Raw genomic sequence first — 22,203 nt, forward strand, 5'->3', positions numbered from 1 at the left:
TATCACATGCTCAAAATTAATAGATCTCGTGTTTGGACGAGTAGACTTTGGACTTCTCTGTTTCAATGTCACCTTTTGAGCCTTTTATTTCGTAATTGTATCAACCCTTTCCGACCAGGAAGACATACATAAACACACCTTTCGCCAAATGGAGCGATTGGATATAAAATATGGCAACCCAACACTTGAAAACAACTTTTTCGATGGAAGTAAAAAGGCTTCGCACGCCGGCCGAATCATTTCAGCTCAGGTTTCGCTAGCCTCTCGTTTTGCGCTCATTTTGCGGCGAAGTGCCGACAGCGGAGATTTTAAATTTTGTTGTTTTGAAATAATTTGCTCCCTTTCTCAAGAAAAATAAATAAATAAATAGAGATGAAAAGGACGGTGATGCAGTTGTGGATCCTGCAGTCTTTGATTCTGATGACTTGCGGAAACCCGACGGGGAGAATTTCTACAGTAAATGATGTTCTGCAGTTAGTTTATCAACTTTGCTGTAAGTATTAAATCGAATATTTAAATTTTTCATTTGAAATTGAAATATATACATTTACTGAATTCAGCGTTATAATTATCTAGCGAATATTAATGTTGTTTGCCATATCTGAAAACTGCCATAATCAGTTTACACATGCCAGATATTAATCCTATTTTATCGCTTACTAGTCACCTATGGCGATCAGTTGGTTTATCGGAATATTGGTTATATTTAATGCCTATTAAATCGCTTAGGCGTAATTTCATGTCCATGACTCCGTCATATCATCCGACATTAGAACCTTTTTATTTTAATTGTCTTACACATGCTCTTTTCATTGCATACATGAACCATCTGATGGAAATCAGTTCCGTGCTATCCTAGCGCCATTAAAAAAAACCCAATTATCTTGCTCATATTTCTTTAGCTTGCACAAATTCGCTTTTTATTCAACTTGTGAATTGCAGAAATATTGAACAGAAACTTTCTTTGCTTTTGGAGAAAATTCCCGCGATTAAATATTGGACGAAACGAAGCGGTTTGAATTTCATTGCAACAATGTAATCTATTTTTGGAAATTAGATGAAAAAAATATATTTAAAAAATTGCTATAAATCAGGGGGAAATGGCAAGTTTATTAAATAAATATCATTAAAGAGGTAATGGATTTTGAAACGGTGTAAAAGCTAATTTTGTGACATAATTTTTTCGGAAACGTCAATATGATGCTTCATTTTTAATTAATTAAAATTCTAAAATTTCAAAAGCAAATATCTAAGGGTGCTCATTCCCCTTTTCCCAGATATATGCGCTCCTGGTGTGATAGTGTCAGTGACAATTTAACAATTTTACTTATGCTCATTCGAACTTTTTCTTGCATTTAAAAATGGAAGAGAAAAGTAATAGAATAATGGAAGTAGATATTAGATTATCAAATTCTCAGAAGAAATTTTGGTGGGCGCTTCATTGAACCATGGAGTTTATTACTATGTTATACACAACTGTTTAATGATTTCAAATCAATAACATCATCTGTAGTTTTTGATTCAATTTAAATATAAAAAATCGAATTAAATCGCAAGTTGTAAAGACAAATGGACGAAGACCAGAAGAATCGCTCAATACATTTCTTTATGAATTTGTTTAGAACGCTTTTTTATAATAAATTTTACAATGGCCTCAAAAAGAAATAAAATTTTATTCTGCGTCCAAAATGTGAAATGTGCAAACATCCAAATCAACGAGTTTCATTGTAGGTCAAACGGGCTTGGTCCGTACAGCACCAACGCACACATATTCATCTTATGACTCGTAGAAATATGCAAAATAAATAAATTCAAAAAAATACATTTGAAGAATGAGGCCAATGAAAAAAATGGACGTTTGTTAAAATATGTTTAATAATAAAACTTATTTATATAATAAAACTTATTTAAATAAAAATGGTTTTATTTTTTCATATTTTAACGAATTTCTTTTTTAAATTTAAGTAAAATGAATATAAATAAATTGTACGCATTCGAAACATTGGAGTCATCTAAAAGCAGCATTTTTTATATATTTAATACAGCACTTGTGTGAATCAACAAAGGAGAGCTTATGAAAGAGGTTTTAAAAGCAGATACGAATTCCGCGATGGATATCAGTATTCATTTGTTATTCTAATCTCAAATAAATTTTTGAAATAAGTTTGAAGGATGAATTGAATTTGAAAGTGAGTTTCTGACATAAAAAATATATATATAAAAGAAGGTTTATTTCTTTCTGCAGATTGTTATTATTGTTCGTGTTCGAAGTAGTCCGTGTTTGAAATAGTTAATAATTTTCATTTCATTATTCAACTACGTTTATTGTTCGTGTTACATATAGTATCAAAATATCTGGCAACGTGTTTCGGGCTCGTTCTTCAACCCAATTATTGAACAAAACTTTTGGGATGTAGTAAACCTGCGATCCTCACACATCATTACTTCTTATTGCTATACATTTTCATTGAATGAAAAACGACCCGAAATTCATGGGCAGAGGCCGAGAATTATTTGAAGCCAAAAATACAGTGGAGGCTCCATTGTTTGCGTTCGGGAAAACTTCAATACAAGTAAATAAGAAGAGTTTTAACAAATCACACACACATTTAAAAAAAAAAAAAAAACGGACCCATTTTTTGAAAGTATGTTGACATATTTTTTGTTCAGAAATCTATTACTTACTACATCGTAATTGTATATTTAAGCCCACTTCTCCAAATGAAAATGGTTCAAAGGCCTTTCTGTGTTCATGCGGGGCATTTTCCAGTCTGTCTGTGTCGTCCAATTCTGTGGATTTTACTGTCATTGAATCCTTATTAGTAATTGACATTTATAAATTGCTATCTGACTCAATTCACTCATTATGTTGTAGAAAAATATTCTCTTTCTGCTCCAGAGACGTCTCGATGTATTTCTCTTTTTCAAAGATATACCAGCCAATGGATCATCGTTTTGATTTATCTTATATGCATTCCTATTATAATCAAGTTCCCTTTCTTTTATAACTACTCATTTCATCTTAAATCTTTTAATATTTTGTCTTGCTCTTTTCCTGAATGTTTCCTGCGATTGTCGGCATCTTCTTTTGGTGTTGTAAATAAAAAAGCATTTATTAATCTCGTTCATTTCCAACGACGGATCGGTTATATTTTTGGAATGGGTGGGTTGGTTGGTTGGTTGTTTTATTGGCACAAGAGCCAGAATAGGCTATAATGCGCCAAACGTATCATTAATAAAAAAAATTTTTAATACGACCTAAAAAAACTTTGGTAAGAACAAAAGATGTATTAAAAGTCGGCGTTAGAATTAAAACGAAACGATGGAATATTGAACAAATTTAAAATGATGGGGTTTAAATGGAATGATAAAAACCAATTGCTTTTATAAACTTAAAAAGATTTTTGTGAGGATTTTCTCCCAACAGCGTTGGCATGTCCAGTGACGAGGAGTTAAAATACCGTAAACGATGAAGATTAAAATCAGGACATTCTATTAAAATATGAAAAACTGTTAACATTTCTTGGCATCTAGAGCAAAAAGGAGCTCGATCGCCTTATAAAAGATGTTTGTTTGTTAAGCGAGTGTGACCAATGCGGAGTCGAGTCCATTTGACATCGAGCTCACGCACTGGATGAGAGAGCCAGGATGTAATTGTTGGTTTTATGTTCCTCAATTTGTTATTTATCTATTTATTCGAATGGGAGAGGCATTTACTAATTTAATAAGAATCCTCGTCATCTGACTCCGTTCAAAATGTCGCCTTTTGAAAGTACACAAAGGCTATTTCCCAATATAGCCTTTGTGTACTTTCGAAAAGAGACCTTCATCTAAATAAACTACACTGAGTAGATCAATTTACTTCTCTGAAAATTAATTGTAATTATTCTTCATTATGTGTTTTAGAAAAAGCATTTAAAAGAAAATAAAAGCGTCTTATTTGGAATAAAAATCTCTTTTAAATGTAAATGAAGCACGTGTATTAATGAAAGGTATATTTAAAAGTAGGCGAAAAAAAGGCATTTATTATATTATAATCAAGGAATGGAAGAAATGGAAGAAAACATGAACATTTAAACTCTGAGTATTGTAATTCTATGTAATTTAATCTTCCACCATGTTTTCCAACATTGACAGGGAAATAATTACGACGATGGATTTACAGTCTGTTGAAAGGAGTTTATCAGCACAAATGTCTGATTTCTTCAGCTGATCTTAATTTTTGTTTTTAATAGAATGGTCCATTATTAAGTTTTAATTACTTTCCTGTATTTGGTTGTGTGTCACTGAAAAATGGTTGAATAATTTAATTAGTTTGCTTTCGCTGTAATGCTTCGAATGCAAACTTTTTAAAAAAATGCTTTTGGGGATTGATGACGTGTTACTTCTGATAGCTATTTATATACAAAGATCGCGAATGATTTGAAAAGCTTTGTAACTTTGTTTGTATGCGACATCCGCCAAACTGTATGAAGGAACTCAGACATGATTTCTTCTAGTTATTTACTCGAAAAAGGGAATTACTCAATCAGTTCCTTCGATTTATATTTTAAATGACTTATTCAATCTGAAATTTTGAAACTTGGGTATTATTTTAAAATGTGAAGTAGTTAGAAAATCAAGATTGGTAATGATCAATTAAATTTCATGCTGCTAAGTGGCCATATGCAATTTTTTTTAAATTCACTTTTTGTGAAATTACGTGGAATTCACAAGAAGTAAATAAAATTATTTCCAAGTAAGAAATATTTTTGAGAAATTTTAAGGAAATATCAATTAAAATTTCTTCAGTGATGATATATATATGTGTGTGTGTGTGTGTGCGTGCATGCGCGCGAGCGCGTGTATGTGTGTAACACATAATTTTTGTAAGAAGAATCGTGGCCGAAGACAGAAGGAGAGATACTTTGAATTTTAAAGTTCGCATTTATTGCATTCCGGGAAGTATGATTTATGTACAAGAGGCGAGGACAAGGCATGTTCGTTCACAGCAGGCACAAAAGTAAAAGAAACATAAAAGAGAGGGAGAATATTTTTCCCAGTGCTGATATACTGTGAGATTTTATAGGAATTTCCTACACTTGTCGAATTTAGGTAAGGGAATTATAGGAATCTTTGAAAAGAATTTGTTTAGATCAGCAATTTTTATCACTTCACCCGGAACGTGGGAACTGCTGACAAAAGCATTTTTACTGAGTTTTCTATTGTATTAATTAAATAGAAAGAGTGGAATGGGATCAGGAAATAAGAGAATATTTTAGAATGAAGTTAATATGTGCTGAATTGTGTTAAAAATTAGGAAATTAATTAAGTTTAAATTGTATTTTAATATATATATATATATATATATATATATATATATATATATATATATATATATTAAAGGATATATTATATTATTATATATATATATATATATATATATATATATATCCGCTCAGATTAATTTTAGAGCACTGTTGCGCCTCTAATGTTTTCAGTATAGCAACAAGAGGTCTGTGCGAGAGAAACAATTTATCAGGTGTGATTTTTATCTACATCAAATTTAATTATACTAATGGATTAAAGCCCTTTTTTGAAGCCTCTATTATCACACCAATCTTCATAATTAAAAAAATTATCATTTTCGATAAAAGAAAAAAAAATAATAATATTCAAGTTTGCAACGCCTTTCCAAATTTTCATACCGCAACATACAGAGTTTGTCATAAACACATTTACAGATTTTGAGAAGGGAAATTAGAATAAAATTTCAATTTTCAAATTCTCAAATTCTCAAAAAAAAAAAAAAAAAAAAAAAAACCGAAAAATTCGCCCGATTTTTAATTTCTTTACTTGATTCAATCCTACTTAATAATGATCATTTAATCTGAAATAATAATAATAAGCGTGCATGGGGTCAAGGCTCTCTTTGGAGAAAGTGGTACGCTAAAGGTAGAATTACGAAATTTTTTCACATATACCCTAGAAAGTAAATGTATACATCTAGAAATATATTTTTAAATTTTGATTAGAATTTTCAATAATCTCTGTTTATTAAAATTGCTTCATTTCAAGAGCAATTCATATCCAATTATGCTAAAGGATGGCATTTTCAGGAAATAAATCCCTTTCAGTAATAAAATGAGTGGCCCAGAAATGTTGCCTTTGTTTTAGATTCGTAATTATAATTATAAAAATTTACTTATACAATTTTTTGTTTAATTAAAAAATATAAAAAACTTTCGTTTGCTATTTACAACATTACTTTTCACATAATTGTAAAAAATTCCAATCATTTTTAGCGCTTCTGTAATTGTTTAATCGAAGGTTTTTCTTTGTTAAAAAACAGTAACATAAACATGCAATTTATATTTTTCACATTGAATTGCTTTCATTGGAAAAAAAAATAAAATTTTAATAAAAATTTTGCAGGACTCATTTTTTTTATATATTTTGAAATAATTGCATTTTAAATTTAACTTCAGAAAGCAATGATGAAAAATTTATATATCTTGTCTGTTTCTAAACTTTGCTGTTCTTCTTTGCCATGTAATGTTCTATATAAATATATATTATCGCATTGTCAATTTGGTTTTGGTTTTTTTATGGAACTTTTGATTTTTTTTTTTCTAAATTGAATCTGTCAGAAAAATCTCACAAAAATATTGAAAACATTATAAGAAATAGATTCGGCATTATAACGTTGAATGAACGTTAATAAAAACTAAACTAAACCGGAATACCCAGGAACAAATTTAGTATCTTGTTTTGGATGATCAATGGGATAATTTAAACTAATAAAATTCCGTTCTGCCTTCTTTCCACGTCGAAGTGCAATCCGCTAGACTATTGGTTAAGTTTCCATTTTTATGTCTGTCTAATCTTTTGAATTTCTGTAAACATTTCGAAAAGATTAATTAATATTATGGCATATTTCCAAGTACCAAATCTAATTCTTAGAACCAGAAGTATCGGACACATAACGAAGGCGCAGACATTCTCAGCCTCTTTGTTCTGAAAAGTGGACATATAAAAACATTTAAAGCATTTTTTAAAATCATTACTTTCCCATTTCCAAGGAATATATATTTTTTAAAATTATACGGCAATGATCCATTTCAAAAATAGTTTTCTGCAATTTAGTTTTTTTTCTCGGTTAGACATCAGCAAATTGTATAGTTTTTAGTTTGTCTTTGAAATCTGAAAAAATGTGAAACCTTTAAATTCAGATGACATTAAAAATCTTTACAAAAAAAAATGGGTTACGTTAATTAATATCATTAAAAAAAAAAAAGGCGATTGCAACTCAACGGCGAAACAACGATAGGTCGTCGGTGGTTCTTTCAAGAAGTGAAGTGTTGAAAGTTTAGAGCGCAATGTACAATCTGGTAGGGAATTTTTCTTTCATAAATTTACTTTTAAAAGCTATTTTCTGCAGTATCCTTTATTGATTTATATTATTTTTTTCTGGAGTGTTATTGTATTTTAAACAAAATCGAAAAGCGACGTTTTTCTACATCGAAGTCCAGATATCGCTTAATACTTAAATTGTGCATTTTTTTCCTTTTCATACGAATGTAAACATATAAGATAATGGAATTTGGTTGCTTTGAATAATGAAATATCACGGAAAACTAAATAAATAAAATAATTCTTAATTAGCTACAAAGAGAACCTTCAAAAATTAGAAATTTAATGAATTGTAAATAGTCAGAAATCATCTACGCGTGTTATGCAAATCTTCATTTAAAAATAAAAATTCAGTAGTAAACAATTATAAAATTCTTTGAAATAAAATGATTTTTTCTTTGTTATGTAAAAAATCGAAATCAAAAAACAATTAAAAAACATTTGTTAGGTTTAGGTCTAGTAAAACGTCAATTTTTTTTTCATAATTACTTGCTCTCTTAAGATGACCGTCATGGAAAACAATTTCAACGTTGAATGTGGGACCCTTTCGTCTCTAACGCATGTTATGTCTATCGCAAGAGCAGTCATATTCTAGAGGTATCCCCTTTTTCATGGACGGCATCGTTACTTTCTAAAGTATTCTGGCGATGTTCTTAATCAATTCTTGGGCGTGGAACAGAATTTCTTTATCACGGGTTATGATGGTTCTGTAAAGGTAGTGTTGGGTCACCAATCGATCCAAACTGTATCACTTGAATATCATTGACCTTACGAATCGCCTTAATGTCCAAGTCACCCTTTTTATGGAGGAATAAATTGGAATCGTAATATTTCCTTTCTTTTTTTCTCTTAATATAAATCTACTGAGCATGCAAAAGACACAATTTTCTAGTCTTTGTAATTTTTCGGATATTTAAAAAAAATTTCAAAGTTTTCTTCTTAAAAAGGATATATATATTCTCCGATTTCCATAAGAATCGAAATAAAAATTAATAATTTGTGATAATTAAGTTTCACTGATAGATCAGTTCAATCTTTTAAAATAAATTATTTCGTTTTGAAGCTATTAAATTTTGTTTGCATTTGTCAAGTGAAAAAAATAAAGACAAGGCCAAAGGGATATTAAAATTAAAATCTTCAATGTACATTTTTAAAATAATTTTTGTAAATATTTTAAGTTACGTTATATTTTAATAACATACAATGGATTTTTCTAGCGAAATGTTAAATTTTATATAGTAATTATCATTAAATCTGCATTCATCGCAATTCTTTTCAGTAGAATTGTAGAAGGAAAATACATAAACATTATATTAAAAGGAAAATATTTTGCAGAAATATTGCGCTCCAAAATTATACCGCGCATTAAAAAAGAATTTTTAGAATAATATGAGTCATTTTTATGCCCTTTTAAAATGTTATTAAAATAACGAATATTGTTAAATAATAGTTGTAGTTGTATAAAATGCTATGATATGTTCATATTTGAACAACAACCTTCATGCAACTATCTGGAAACAAGAAGAAAAAAATTGCAGTAAAATCCGGGTATTCATTATGCAATCAAATGCGATGCCGGTTAAATACTCCAATTTCATGTTAGAATCCATTTTATATCCTACAGGAAGAAAAATAACGTGCTTAGAACGTGTTATTTGTATGTTAAATGGCATGCGTAGTTACGCTTGTCACATGACTAAAACATCACGTGAATTGACTCCAGCAATTGAAGTTCAAATTGAAATTTTATTTGTCAAGGATAACGTCAAATTAAGTTTAGTCATTGAATGAAAGTATTTCTTATTCTGAACAATATTAACCGCAAAGAACTGGAATTATTTTTTATGAAACAAGAAATTACTGCGTACATTTAAAGACAATCTATTCATGCGCGAATGGATGATTCGTTAACTGTATAAATAATAGTATAAATGCATCAACAGCAGTTTTTCTCCTCGTCGTTCAGAAATATCCTTTAAGTATAAAATAACCTTTCTCTTTTGATTAAAGATGAATTGAAAAATGGTTTTTATAATATTTTCTTTCATTTGATTTGACAAATTATTATCTAAGACGATAAATCATTTATTATTTATATGTAATTCTATGAGAGTAAGACAAATACAAATGAAGAAAATGGCTGCGTCATTTTGTACAAATATGGAAAAACAATATTTTTGATTTTCTTTTTATGAGCGTTTCAAATGGAAAATGAATAAAAAATGAAGTAATAAGTATTTTAAATTTGCAAAAAATGCACTAGTGATTTCTTTTTTATTCCTGCATATTCAAATATCGCTTTTGGATCAATGGAATTTTTTAAAGATCCAAGCTTCGATAACGCTTGTTTTTTATTATTATTTTTTCTATTTCTACGAATTTCTCTTTCTGAAAACTACACGTGCATTTCAGAGAAATTTGAATGATTTATTTGCAGAAAATCAAATGTATCTATTTGCCCAAAATTGTTTCAAAATTCTATGAAAAAGTACTTTCATGTTGGTCCTTAAAAATATATATATCAGTTTGACTAATAATATTATAGCTAGTAAACATTATTTACTAGCTATAATATTTTTTGTTTATATATAATAATAATTGTTTTATTTTTTAATTATATATAATAATTGTTTTATTTTTTTAAGATGATGGGAATTCTTTACAAAACTCTAATTCGAAAATTTTTAAACTTTTGATATGAAAAGTTATTTTACTAAAAAAAAAATCCTAAAAGATGCTTAAACAAATGTAAAATAAACCTTAAAAGCCATAAATGTGAGTTGCGCAAAGATGTTGCAAATGTTTCACGAAGAAAATTTAAAATAAATCATAATTTAAACAAGTGTTTCTAGTTCCAACAAAACTTTGTAAGTTGAACAAGGCACAGACGTTTGGTTTGTGAGGCATTCTTTCTTCCAAATAAAGTGAAAAGACCTTACGGATGGGTTTTAACTCCGGACTTCCATTTCTATTTGGTGGCGGTAGGCTGGCTTTATCCGAAAAAGAGGCAATGTTCTGGTCGACAACCATTTTGCCAAGATGTTTGCGCTATTAGCTTAATCTTTTGTTAAAAGCTGCAAAATGAGGGAGATATTAGGTGCGGTGCGATTTCATATTTTTTCTTTTGTAATGCAGTCTGCATACATTTTAAAGTAGTAGAACACACAAAAGTTGTTTTTCTTTTGTTGAATTTTTCAGTTTTCACTTAATCATTCCTATTATTAGGAATTTAAAAAATATGGACTAAAACAATAGTAGATGAATTCCAAATCTATCTATCGACAAAAAGCATAAATGCATGTTAGTGATCACCGAAGTTTTTAAATGATTATATTATAATGTTTATATTTTTTGCATTTTATCTATGATATACTCGATAAGAAAAAATAGATCAAACAGTAGCAATCAGTTTTGACTAGTAACTATAGCACATAGTGCATCCTGCTGCCCCAATGAACTCCTTCAGTTAAACAACATCGAGAAACAAGTTTTTATAAGCCGGCCGGTGGGCAGTGCATGTGTAGAAAGGTTGAAAAATTCAGTTCTATCGACGGCAAGTAATTGTCCCGACGGCACAACAGCATGTCGCTGTATTGTATTTTTTTCTTACTGAGCATGCGTTTGTAGAATTTGGTGGGCTTTTTTGACTTGAAAAAATCTATCACTTATCATAGATTCATTCCGACATTTTTTGCTCTTTGTTCTTTCTGATGCGAGTTTTTTTTTTTTTTTTTCATTTTATTTGGCATTTTTTTCTATAGTTTTCCAAATTTAAATATATGAACCTTTTTTATATATTACCTTGCTTCTTTGTATAACTATCCATCCTTTTAATTACGCAGTGAAAAAAAATTCAGGGACGCCAAAACTGCAATTAATAGCCAAGCATGGAATGCCTAAATCTATCTTATGAATTTCTACGCATGCGCTGCCTACTGGCCGTCTTATAACTGGCCGAGTGTCAACCCGGCGTTACTTTAATGAGGTTTTATCAAAAAAAGTTATTTTTTAAACCCATCTTGAGAATTTTGCATGAATTACTTTAAATATTTTCTGCCATACATTATCTTGTTTCTGTATCAAAATTCGGGAGAAAGCGTTTTGTTTATGCCCTTTTTACTTTCTCATATGTGAAGTATAGAGAAAGTATTGTAATCGTCAAAAACACTCGAACTCCAGATTTGGACGAAATCTAACGTTTTGGAACTCTCCGAGTTCTTAAAACACACTTTTGGCATTATGTTTGTCTCTCTGCCAACACTATAACTCAAAAACAATTTGAGCTAAAAGGCTGAAATTTTGTATTTGGAATTAGGACCAAGTTTATATATTTTTGTGTCTGTCTCTCTGGCCGTTCAAGTGATTATGTCTTGTACAGACGCTCTGGGGGAGTCGGTCTGTCCTGCTTTTCGAATAACACTATTCGTTAGCACGATCGTTATAAAATGGATTGAGCTAGATGGATAACATTCGGTCTACAGATATAACATCTCTATTGTAGACACTTATCAACTGTTGAAACAAATTCATCGAGGGGCTCAATATCTGTCGACCTGTACTTTCAAAAGCGTGTAAACGAAATAACTCGGAACGCAAAGACTTAAAAATATCAAATTTGGTATGCGATTTTGTGACTGTCATTTTAGTTCTTTATCACATTTTCGTTTCAATTGGTTGGGGGAAAATCGCGTCTGAAACACACATTCACTTTTATTAGAGAGTATGTGAAAAAAATTTTGGGAGATTGCCTGCGCTGATTTTTTCTATGAAACACCACAATGTTATATTTTCTTAAGTTAATAACCTTTTTACCATATGTCAGTATTCTTCCTTCCTATTATCACGAAATTCAGAAACACAGCCAAACCTGGCGAATTCGACTTGAGGATAGGCGACTTGATCGCATTCATATGCCATTAAAAAATCTGACCTATATCAGTGATACATATTGCTTCATGTACAAAAGCCTATATTGTGCTTATATCAAAGCTCGTGTTTCAAGATTTTTATTTTTATGGAGCAAGAGCACATGTGGCGATCAGATGACATGGTAATGATGCAATAAATATAACATCGACCTGCAATATGTTCCATCATTTCAAAGAACGATTTTCATAACCTAGATGCTTATCAGTTTTAATAGAAAAACATGCACGTGTGTTCATCACGCGACTTGTGCTCTTTTTTTAAATCGGAAGTCAACATGCACGTGATCCCAAACAATGTCTGGCTCATTTTTTGCCATTCACTGCTGTTCCAAGGTCATGATCTTCACTGCATCCATATGTGTGGATCATTTTTTTTTTCTTTCAACTTTGATCAGTCACGTTTTCCAGAAAACACTATTTGCGTAACGTCATTTCATTCATTGAGAGATAATGAAATTCTCAAGTGTTGACTGAAGTGTTCTTTAAATAAATGCTTTATCTGCTTACCGACTTCATTTATGGCGTAGAATGATAGCAATGCCTGCTTCTGGTGCTTTCCCCCACCCCATCTTCAAACAATTCTTGTTGTTAACCACTTGTAACTTATTGCAACCATTTCTAAGAAAAACTTTAAAAAAAACTTGTGTAGCTATTGTACTGTTTGCTTTTGATCGATTGCTAAAGCTTAAACATTAGACGTAGTGATGAGCAGTCCGGTTATTTTCCGAAAACGAAAATAAACTGTTTATGGAAAGAAAAACATTATTGCAAAAAAAAAAAAAAAAAAAAAAAAAAAAAACTAGTTGAAATGAATGATTTTGGTTTTCATTAAGTTAGAAAAACGCATACAGCTGTAAACTGAAAATATCGTGTGATTTTTATTTACTTATTTATTTATTTTTGCGATCATTTTTACTTTCTCGCATATCAAAGAAAAGTGTTGCAAACGTCAAATCATTCGGCCTCGAGGTTTTCACGAATTCTATGTTATAGACCTTCGTGGGTTACAATGAACACAATTTCGGAATTATCTTTGTCCACCTGTGAACTTGTGAGCACTATTTGTAAAATTTTATTTAATTTTCGATGAAATCCATTGAAAACCAGCTATCGATGTGCACAATAAAAAGAAAATTCAAAGAACTAAATGGCAAAATTTGACGTATAATGTTCTGATCAGAAGCATAGATATTAATTCAGTTTTGGAACAAATCCGTCTAAGGAGTGACCATCTGTCTATATGTTAGTCCGATCCATATGAATGCGATAGTCCCCCAAATTCAAATAGCAAAAATTGGAAGTGCTGTTTAGTGGCTGCAATATTAGATCTGTATTAGAATTCGAACCTGATCAGTAATTAGAAAGGGCGCACAATTCATTCTCGATTTTTTTTTCATTATGTTTCGAAGCACAAAATATTATACATTAAATCAGGCGGATTCGCTCTTTTGTGGAAGTCAAATGGATCTCTTGCGGACTTTCCGTGATTTTGGAGTGTTTGTTGTTGCTGGTTTAAATCATATTCACATTGCTGTTCTTTTTCTAGATGATGTATTTCATTATCATAAAGTTAAAAGATATTTTAAAACTTTTTCTTAGACCAATAAGAATGTACAGAAAAAAGTGACTCTTTTTTTATATATATATTTTACACATTATACTGCATCTTTTCGTGTGCTAATGAAAATAACTGATGAGCAATAAGAACTTATATACTATGACGTTCTTATTCAGTTTTAATTTCACCCTTGAAACTAAAGAATATTAAAATGACTCATTCAGTGGAATCAGCACATTTCGGTTTAAATAAAATAAAATGAACTATATTGCTTTTCGAAGTGTTTTTTTTCTGCGAGAAAATATTTCGTTGCTTTTTCACACACACAAAAAAAGTTATTATTGGCAGTTCATCCAGTATCAATTAAAACACTACTAGCCGCTTAGAAATAAAATTTTACCATTCTTGAAATGCTTGATCTCTATTGAAATGGAATTGAATCAAACAGTGGGAATTCGCATGCTTGAAAAAAAGTCAAAAGTTTCAGCTGAGCTTTGAGTTTTCGCCGACAAGTTTTTTTGGTTGATACAATGTTACAAGCCTATAAAGTTGCTTCCCGGCACGATTAGTTCTATCACCGGAAAGACTGATCTACAATCATCTGCACTGGATGCTGCTCGGATGCCGAGCCAGTAATCCCAAAGCTTGGCGATCATTTGGAGACTTTGGCGACAAAATATATAATGCTGGAAACTTCGAGAATTTTAACGATCCATCCAATAGGAACTGAGATACGCCCAGCACCTTCTCGCTCCACCTCCCGGGAACTATGAAAGGTCGGCAATCTCAAGTTGCGAGGAGTCGTGAATTAAATCATAATCGGAATCGTAGACAAGTAACGAGTCTTCGAGAGGATTGCGAACCAGCATGGTGTGGAGTCCGATCTGTTGCTAAAAAGTCCTGTTGTATAGTGTGGAAGCAGCATTAAGTTGTGTGTGGAGTTGCCAGTCGTGTGGTAGGTAGTGAGTCGGCAGTTGGATATAGCTAAAGCGAGAACTTCAGCCGTAGAGCGAAGTTCTGAGGATCCCCTCTCCTGCTGAATTCTGTCTGGCTCCTTTATGTGCTGTGGTCGATTACTACTTGTGGGCTACTATTTGTTGTAGTGTGCTGCTGTGTGCTGTCCTGTGTGCATGTCTTGGCTGTATATATTTGTCGTCTTTGTATTCGTCTCCTGTGTCTTTGTGTTAAATAAACGTCGTCGTTGTTTTCTACGAAAGGACTGTTTATTTCAGCATCGACCATCAAATCTGTAAAAGAACCCCTACGGACGAGGAAGAAAATTCGTAACAGTATCGTTTTGCCGATTTGTTCGTTCCGTGAATTTGATTGCTCCTTCAGTTTCTTTGTAACTGTATAATATAATATATAACTTTATATATAAAATATAAAGCCTTAAATTTTTCTAATAACTGCGATAGTGACAGTTAAATTTTAATACAATATGTGTTGCGACGCCAACGCCACCTTGTGAGTTTTTTGTAGCTATCGGCAGAGAGAGTGTTTAATAAATAGTGTGTTGTGAGCGTTGAGTGAGAGAAAACAATATGCACTAAGTAATAACACCAGTGTGCGGCACTTATTCATTTGCAAGTGGAGGAAATCGAATGCGATTAGGATTTGAAGGTCATATTCAGTGAAAAGGCGGTGGTAATCCGTGTGCTCGAATTTTATAAATATTTGGCTAACAAATTTAGAAATTTCTAACATTACTGATTATTATAATATCTAAATAATATTTTGAACTTACATGGAATCAAAAAAACCAATTCTAGAATTTTCGATGCATATGTATGTTTATATAATACAAATATTAAAAATGCTGAACAAAAAAAATCGGACGTTTGGAAGTAGAGGTTCAAAATTTATCTTGAGAAAACATCAATGGATAACATTACGAAATCACAATACAGTAGAAACAGACCGTTAATGGGGAAAACATTTCGTTTATTTTCAGAACATTTATATTAATGCGTGCCGAGAAGGCTTGTTTGCATATCCTAGAGCAATATAAATTTTTAACTTTACAAGAACCGCTTTTACGTGACGAAGAAGAAAAAATTTAATAGGGTAAAAAAAACCCATAAAAAATATAAATAAGAAAGGAACGCAGAATAAAGGAAGGGAAAAATGAACAGGAACAAATTTAGAACTCAGATATTAAAACCAGACTTTAAATGACATTTTAAAGAATTTAGCTTCGTTGCATTTGAAAAATGTTACAAAATAATCAACAATAAGGAGAATAAAGAGTGTAAAAACTGCATCATTTATTAAAACGGGTAAATTATGTCTTAAACTTTCTGCCAAAAGTTTATAAAAAGAATCCATTGAAAATTTTGGCAAGAAAATTATTTTTACTTCTTATAGAATCGTACTTATAAAATGCACTCCGATAAAAATGCCAGAAAGCTGTCTCAATCTCTTTCCTCAAAAGTTTATAAATAGCAGTTGAACTTATTGAATAAAGAATGAAGAATGTCCATTTCCATCACGCAGTCCTTAACCTTGTTACGATTACATTCGTGGTCAGCACAAGAAGAAAGAACTTCGTGCATTTTCGGATAAAAATAGAAAAAAATATGTCTTTTACGTGAAGGACAAACAATGCCCAATGCGACCTCACGATCTACTTAGAGAGCATATGTATTTTTTTAGTATGGATTTGTTCTTATCCCAGTATTGGGTCAATTTGATAAAAATCGATTCGTGCGACTTAATGCCGACATCTGACGAAACGTAAATACTTGATCGGTCGTGAAGCAGATAAATTTGAATTCTCTGCATTCGAATGTTTCCTCTTTCGTGCTGATGCAGGTGATTGTTGCAGGGAAAAATCATCTTCATTCCGAGCTCGCGGTTGAATTCCGATTTGGAGCAAATATCAACGCGTCCGCGCGTTTCATGGAAGTTGACAGCCGTAATAACTTGTCTTCCCTTGAAAAGAAACCGCATTCGGGAACGAAGAAACGGACAATGCAAAAAACGCTGAGTGTTTCTATTCTTCATAAGAGTTTTACGACAGAAAAAAAAAAGAGGGAGGGGGCGGAAAAATGCCACTAAGAGCTATTTTCTTTTATACCGCGCATTTCAACTGTGAAATTAATTTGCTTAAATTAGTCTAATAAGAGCGCTTGAATAGATATGAAGTGCAGTGTTGCGTCGTTTAGTAAATATAACAACTGAAATATTTGAAAATCGGTTTTTATAGTCATTTCGTCCATTTTTGTTTTCTTTTAATAGGATATATTTCAAAAAGAAAAAAATATTTATTGAACAATGTAGAAAAGATCGGTTGTTATTCTTGTTTTATCTTTGATTTGTACTTTATTTTAAGTTAACTTCAAAAGATCGCTATGCTTTAATATTTTTAAACCCATTTTAGACGAAAATCAAATTTACCAGTTTTATTCTTATTCATTAAATTGCTGATTCCATATAAGTAAAGTCTTCGAATAAATGGCTAAACTTCGGAAATGTTAAGTGCATATGCGTATATCGCTTGACAGAGCGATTTAATTATTTATCGCCTAAAAGGAAAGTTGATTCAAATGTATTAAAAACTATACATAAGAGAAAATGAATTATCTATAAAAATGGAGGACCGATTTACTTTTTTTTTTCTTTTTTAAAAATCTTGTAATCAAACCGAAATATTTTAAAAAGAAATGCGCGAATAAATTATTTCGATTGATCTAAAAGCTGAAGGTATGGAGAATTTTGGTAGCTTTACATTTAATCCACTTTTCTTTAAATCAAACAAAAAAATTTTTTTAACTAAACTTTTTTAAATAAATGCATTACATGTTTTAAAAAAGGCGAAGTGAAAAAAGGTAGCTTTGAAAATAGACATGACCTGGGGGAAAAAAACAGCATTTTTCAGAAAGAAAAAAAATTATTGTTTCGGAAGAAAAAGTAAACATTTTTAAAACATATATTTCATAGTATTAATTAATTTATTACCTTTGTAAACTTTTAATTTTGAGTGCAAGGAGAGGAAAAAAGCATACAAAGATTCAGAAATATTTAACTTTTGCAGTTCATATAATTTATTTATTTTTGTTAACAGAAAATCTTTTTTTTCTTCTGATAATTCGAACAAGATGCAATTTTTGAGTTGATAGGGGTAAGGGATGAACTGGGGTCGTTCAGTGAAACATGTAAACAGTAATTTTTACCGAGTATGGGATCATAACCATAAAGAACGACCACTAAAGGGTCTTTCTGCGAATAAATAAGACGAATACAGATAATAAGAAAAGAATACAGAAGATAAAATGCACAACACAGGTGTAAAGAAACACAAAATCACAACAGTATAGTTACATTAATAAAATTGTAAATAACATGACAGATACAATGGCAAGTATTAACAGCAAAAGTAGAACGCAGTACTGACAACAAATCCTTCAAGTGGTTGAAGAGTTCAAAAGCAGTGTCGTCCGAAGTGATGCATGATTTCCGTATTATTATTCATACAATTCCGTGGCGTAAGAACCGGGGGACAGAAGGGATATAAATGTCCTGGATATCGGCCTTAGGGGGTGCCAAAGAAATAAAGCGTTGAGCTAATATCATTTTTTAAAAGAAGAATATGAAACAAAAAACTCGGAAAAATAATACCATGTTCCAAACGCTATTTGCACTTGGAAGGCCACAGATGACAGAGGCGGAAAAAAAATCATACTCTGCCCTGGACGCAACTTACCTTCACTACGTCACTGATGCAACTGTTTTATGAGCGGGTATTTGTATTTCGTTATCCTGCATTCATTTGTTTTCCTAAATATTTTGGCAAAAGCACTTAATCCTTTACAATATTCCATCGTAAAAATATCTTCGTATACGCATGATCTATTTGAAAAGCTTCAAAGCGCCATTTTTTTGGGGGGGGAGGGGTATTTTGCATAAGAAGAAATCTAAAAGGAAACGAAAACGGGCTTGTATCTTTATTTTATTTTATTATTATTGTTTATAATTTACATTTCTTCCAAAGTGAGAATATGTGCCGTAAAATAAACTCTTTCAAAAACATAACAGTCGGCATAACGTACGAATAGCCCTAAGAATGCAAGTGGAAAAATAACAGAATGAATCCTCGCTGATTCTCGTCTCAAAAAAAAAAAAAAAAAAACTGTAGTTTATTCAATTTGTCATTTTAAACTTTTTAGCTATTTTTAATAGTTAATTATTTTCAACAGATTTCATTCCTGCTTTTTGAGAACAGGTTAAAGAATTCTTAGAGTGTGATGTATTTCCTTACCTATATGTATTGAATTATTCACTACATATAGGTAAGGACCTTATACTTAATTCACTTCACTAATTATACTTCAATTCACCTTAACATCGATTCAGATGCTGCTAGGTTTGGTGTTTCATTAAAATAGCCAGCAACCCACTGGGCCCGCTGTCAGATATTGATCATTTAGGGTGTTTTTGTTGTCGGTTGCCAAACAGACTTCTTCAAAAGGCATGTGAACAATTTCTATGATGAGGACTGATACTCGTATTGCGTTGATTCTTTGTTTCATTTGGTCTCTGTGAAAGTTTTTTTTTTTTGCCATTGAACTCTTTGAAAACAGTCAGAATTAATTTGCCACTTGATGTCTAGCGGGGCAAAACGTTTTGTTCGCCTTCTGTAATACAATCAGAACAATTGCGATGAATTAATAGGGTCATGTCCTTGGGATCCTTGCCAGCTTCACTCAGGCCTTCCTCCCTTCAGATGCCGTGTAAACATTCTGGACATGCTTTTGAATTGCCCCTTCGATTCATTCAAAACTAGAAAATTACTCACGTTTCATTAATACACTGCTTTTTTTGGTAGTGGGGCAGATGCGTACGTACATTTGCGTACGGGTCATAAAAGGCCAATAAATCATGCTCTTTGAAAAAAAGGGGGTAGAGAATGATTAGTCTAGGTTTGCTAAAGCATATGTTATCTGTTGGCAAGAGTATTTGGCGAGAAAATGTATTGGTATTTTAACTAAATTTTGATGCTTAAACAGAAGGAAAAAACTTTTGTCTCTATGTGTATATGCTGGCTCTGTACAAACCAGGCCTATCACAATCGGCAAATATATACTTTGGAGGGTAGGAAAGTGATTGTTTGAATTTTTAGTTAGAATTTTAATTAATCAAAAATTAAGAGAAATTTTGACTTTTTTTTCCGTGATAACTTTCTAAAAATTTACAGTAAGAAATAGTTTTTACTTGCAAATCATTTCAATTCTCTGCATTATTCATTCACAGTCAAAGTCTGCTAAATATAGTTATCAAATTAAAATCAATAAACTTTAAAAGAAAATCTGAAATAGAAATTCCATTCTAAAAAATGACACCTGAACTTAACTATTACCATCACAAATGATTCCAATTGTTTTAAGATAAGTGGATCATTTAAATGTGCATTTCAGCTCATTAATAGCACACAAGTAAATAAGAGAATTTAACAGTTGATAAATTTCCTAGTATTTGAAATTAAATCTGTTCAAAGCTTTTGAATTTCTGGTATTCAAATAAATAATTCATATACACATGAAATTAATAACTTAACAAGCCTGATATAGTTATAAAAATACATATTATCTTATATTTAAAAATCTAGTATTCTCGTTTATATGAAAACTTTATCTTTTCATACCTAAATATAAACGGAAAATCTTACTATAAAATATACATGCTATCTAAGATCTGTATTCTTTTTTGCAGATTAAAAATACGCAAAGACTAATAAATCAATAAAATTAATGAATTTTTTAAAATTTTAAGATAATTTACGTTAGAGGTAACATTATTTTTTGTATTAATATTTTTAAATGCACTGAATTGCATATTTCTTTCTCCCAAATATACGTGTGTTAAATTTAGTATCTCTGCGTACAATGATCTATCTTTTAAATGGACTAATAGACGCATATATATACATTCACTTTTATTCTTGGAAGAAAATCTTACTTTGTTAATTAAAACTTTTAAAGTCTGAATATTCTACACTTTAATTTTTGAATAATTTTAAACGAAAAATTTGGAAATATCTGTGAAATTTAAAGTGTATGCTTCCGTGTTAAAAGTCAATTTTTTCCCCATTCTCTCCCCCCCCCCTCCTCCTTTGTGTGTGTGTGTGTGCGTATTTACTACTTAATTTTTCTACTTAAAATTTACTACTTAAAATTTCTGAATAAAAATTAAATTAATATCAATAAAAAATTTGGAGGGTAAAAGGGCTTCGAGATTTGCATTATCTCAAGGCCCCTGGAAGGTTTAAAACGGCCATGAATTCTTCTGAAATTAGAAATAATTACATTGTTTAAAATATGAAAAAAAAAACATAGCTAATCAGTAAACATTTCAATAAAGGTTTGGATGTATATTGTTGAAGAGTGTATTACCAGAATTTCATTCAACACTATTTTTAATGACTTATTGTACATATAAGAACTATCTTCAATAAAATTAAAGTTTCTGAAGAACATACACTACATATATTAATGTAAAAATCATTTTTCTTAATTCTGTTTTATTTTTCAATAGTAGATTTGGATTATGGTTTAATAAATAGTGCAACTAGAAGAAAATTAAATTTGAATTCAGCTAATGTCTCCTAGAAATTTTCGCAGATACAAATGACCTGTTAGCAAAATATTAATGTACTTTTGATTTAGTAAGCTATGCACCTTATATTATGCACCGTATACTTACAATATTTCATATATAAAATGCAAAGTCATATAATGAACAAATAATTTATCTTTATCGGAGTACAGATTTATAAAAAAATGTAACAATTTTTAAGTTAAATCTACAATGATAAATATAAAAGTTTAAATTTGTAATAGCATTCTACTCTGAAACTGATTTTTTTTAAAACTGATATAGCATGGAAACTTAACATCCGTAATTAGAAGCTTTTCTTACTACTTACGGCATTTCAAGAATTGCTTTTACAACTTTTCCCTCCTTACAAATCATTCCAATACCACTAACCTCATTTAATTGCACTTTAAATTTAAGAAACAACTTTTTTTAAGTGCCTATATTTAAATAACATATATTTTAATGTTCGAACTTATTGAATTAAATAAACGAATCAAGAAGACATGAAGCAAAAACTAATGAAATGCAAACTCTTTCGTTTAATGCAAAACGTTATATTTATGTAAAGTAATGCCTTTATATTTAAAATCTAGAAGAAATGATTATTATTTCGAAGTGGATATACTATTTATATGAGAAGAAATATCATTCCTCAATGATTTTTGTGATACATTTTTGAATAAATACATTGAAAAGCAATTCATCTTTCATAAAAAGCAAAGTGGAAAT

General features: G+C 30.7%; 1 protein-coding gene across 1 annotated transcript in view; it reads left to right on the top strand.

The window, feature by feature from the left end:
• Positions 1-221: 221 nt before the first annotated feature.
• LOC129976008 (uncharacterized) overlaps positions 222-22,203 on the top strand; it is a 68,825-nt gene continuing 46,843 nt past the window's right edge. The window contains exon 1 of the mRNA XM_056089374.1: positions 222-493. Within this exon, the coding sequence (XP_055945349.1) occupies positions 373-493 (121 nt within the window). The 5' untranslated portion in view covers positions 222-372. The remainder of the gene's footprint in view (positions 494-22,203) is intronic.

Source organism: Argiope bruennichi, chromosome 1 (genome assembly GCF_947563725.1).
Source record: "Argiope bruennichi chromosome 1, qqArgBrue1.1, whole genome shotgun sequence".
NCBI lineage: Eukaryota > Metazoa > Arthropoda > Arachnida > Araneae > Araneidae > Argiope > Argiope bruennichi.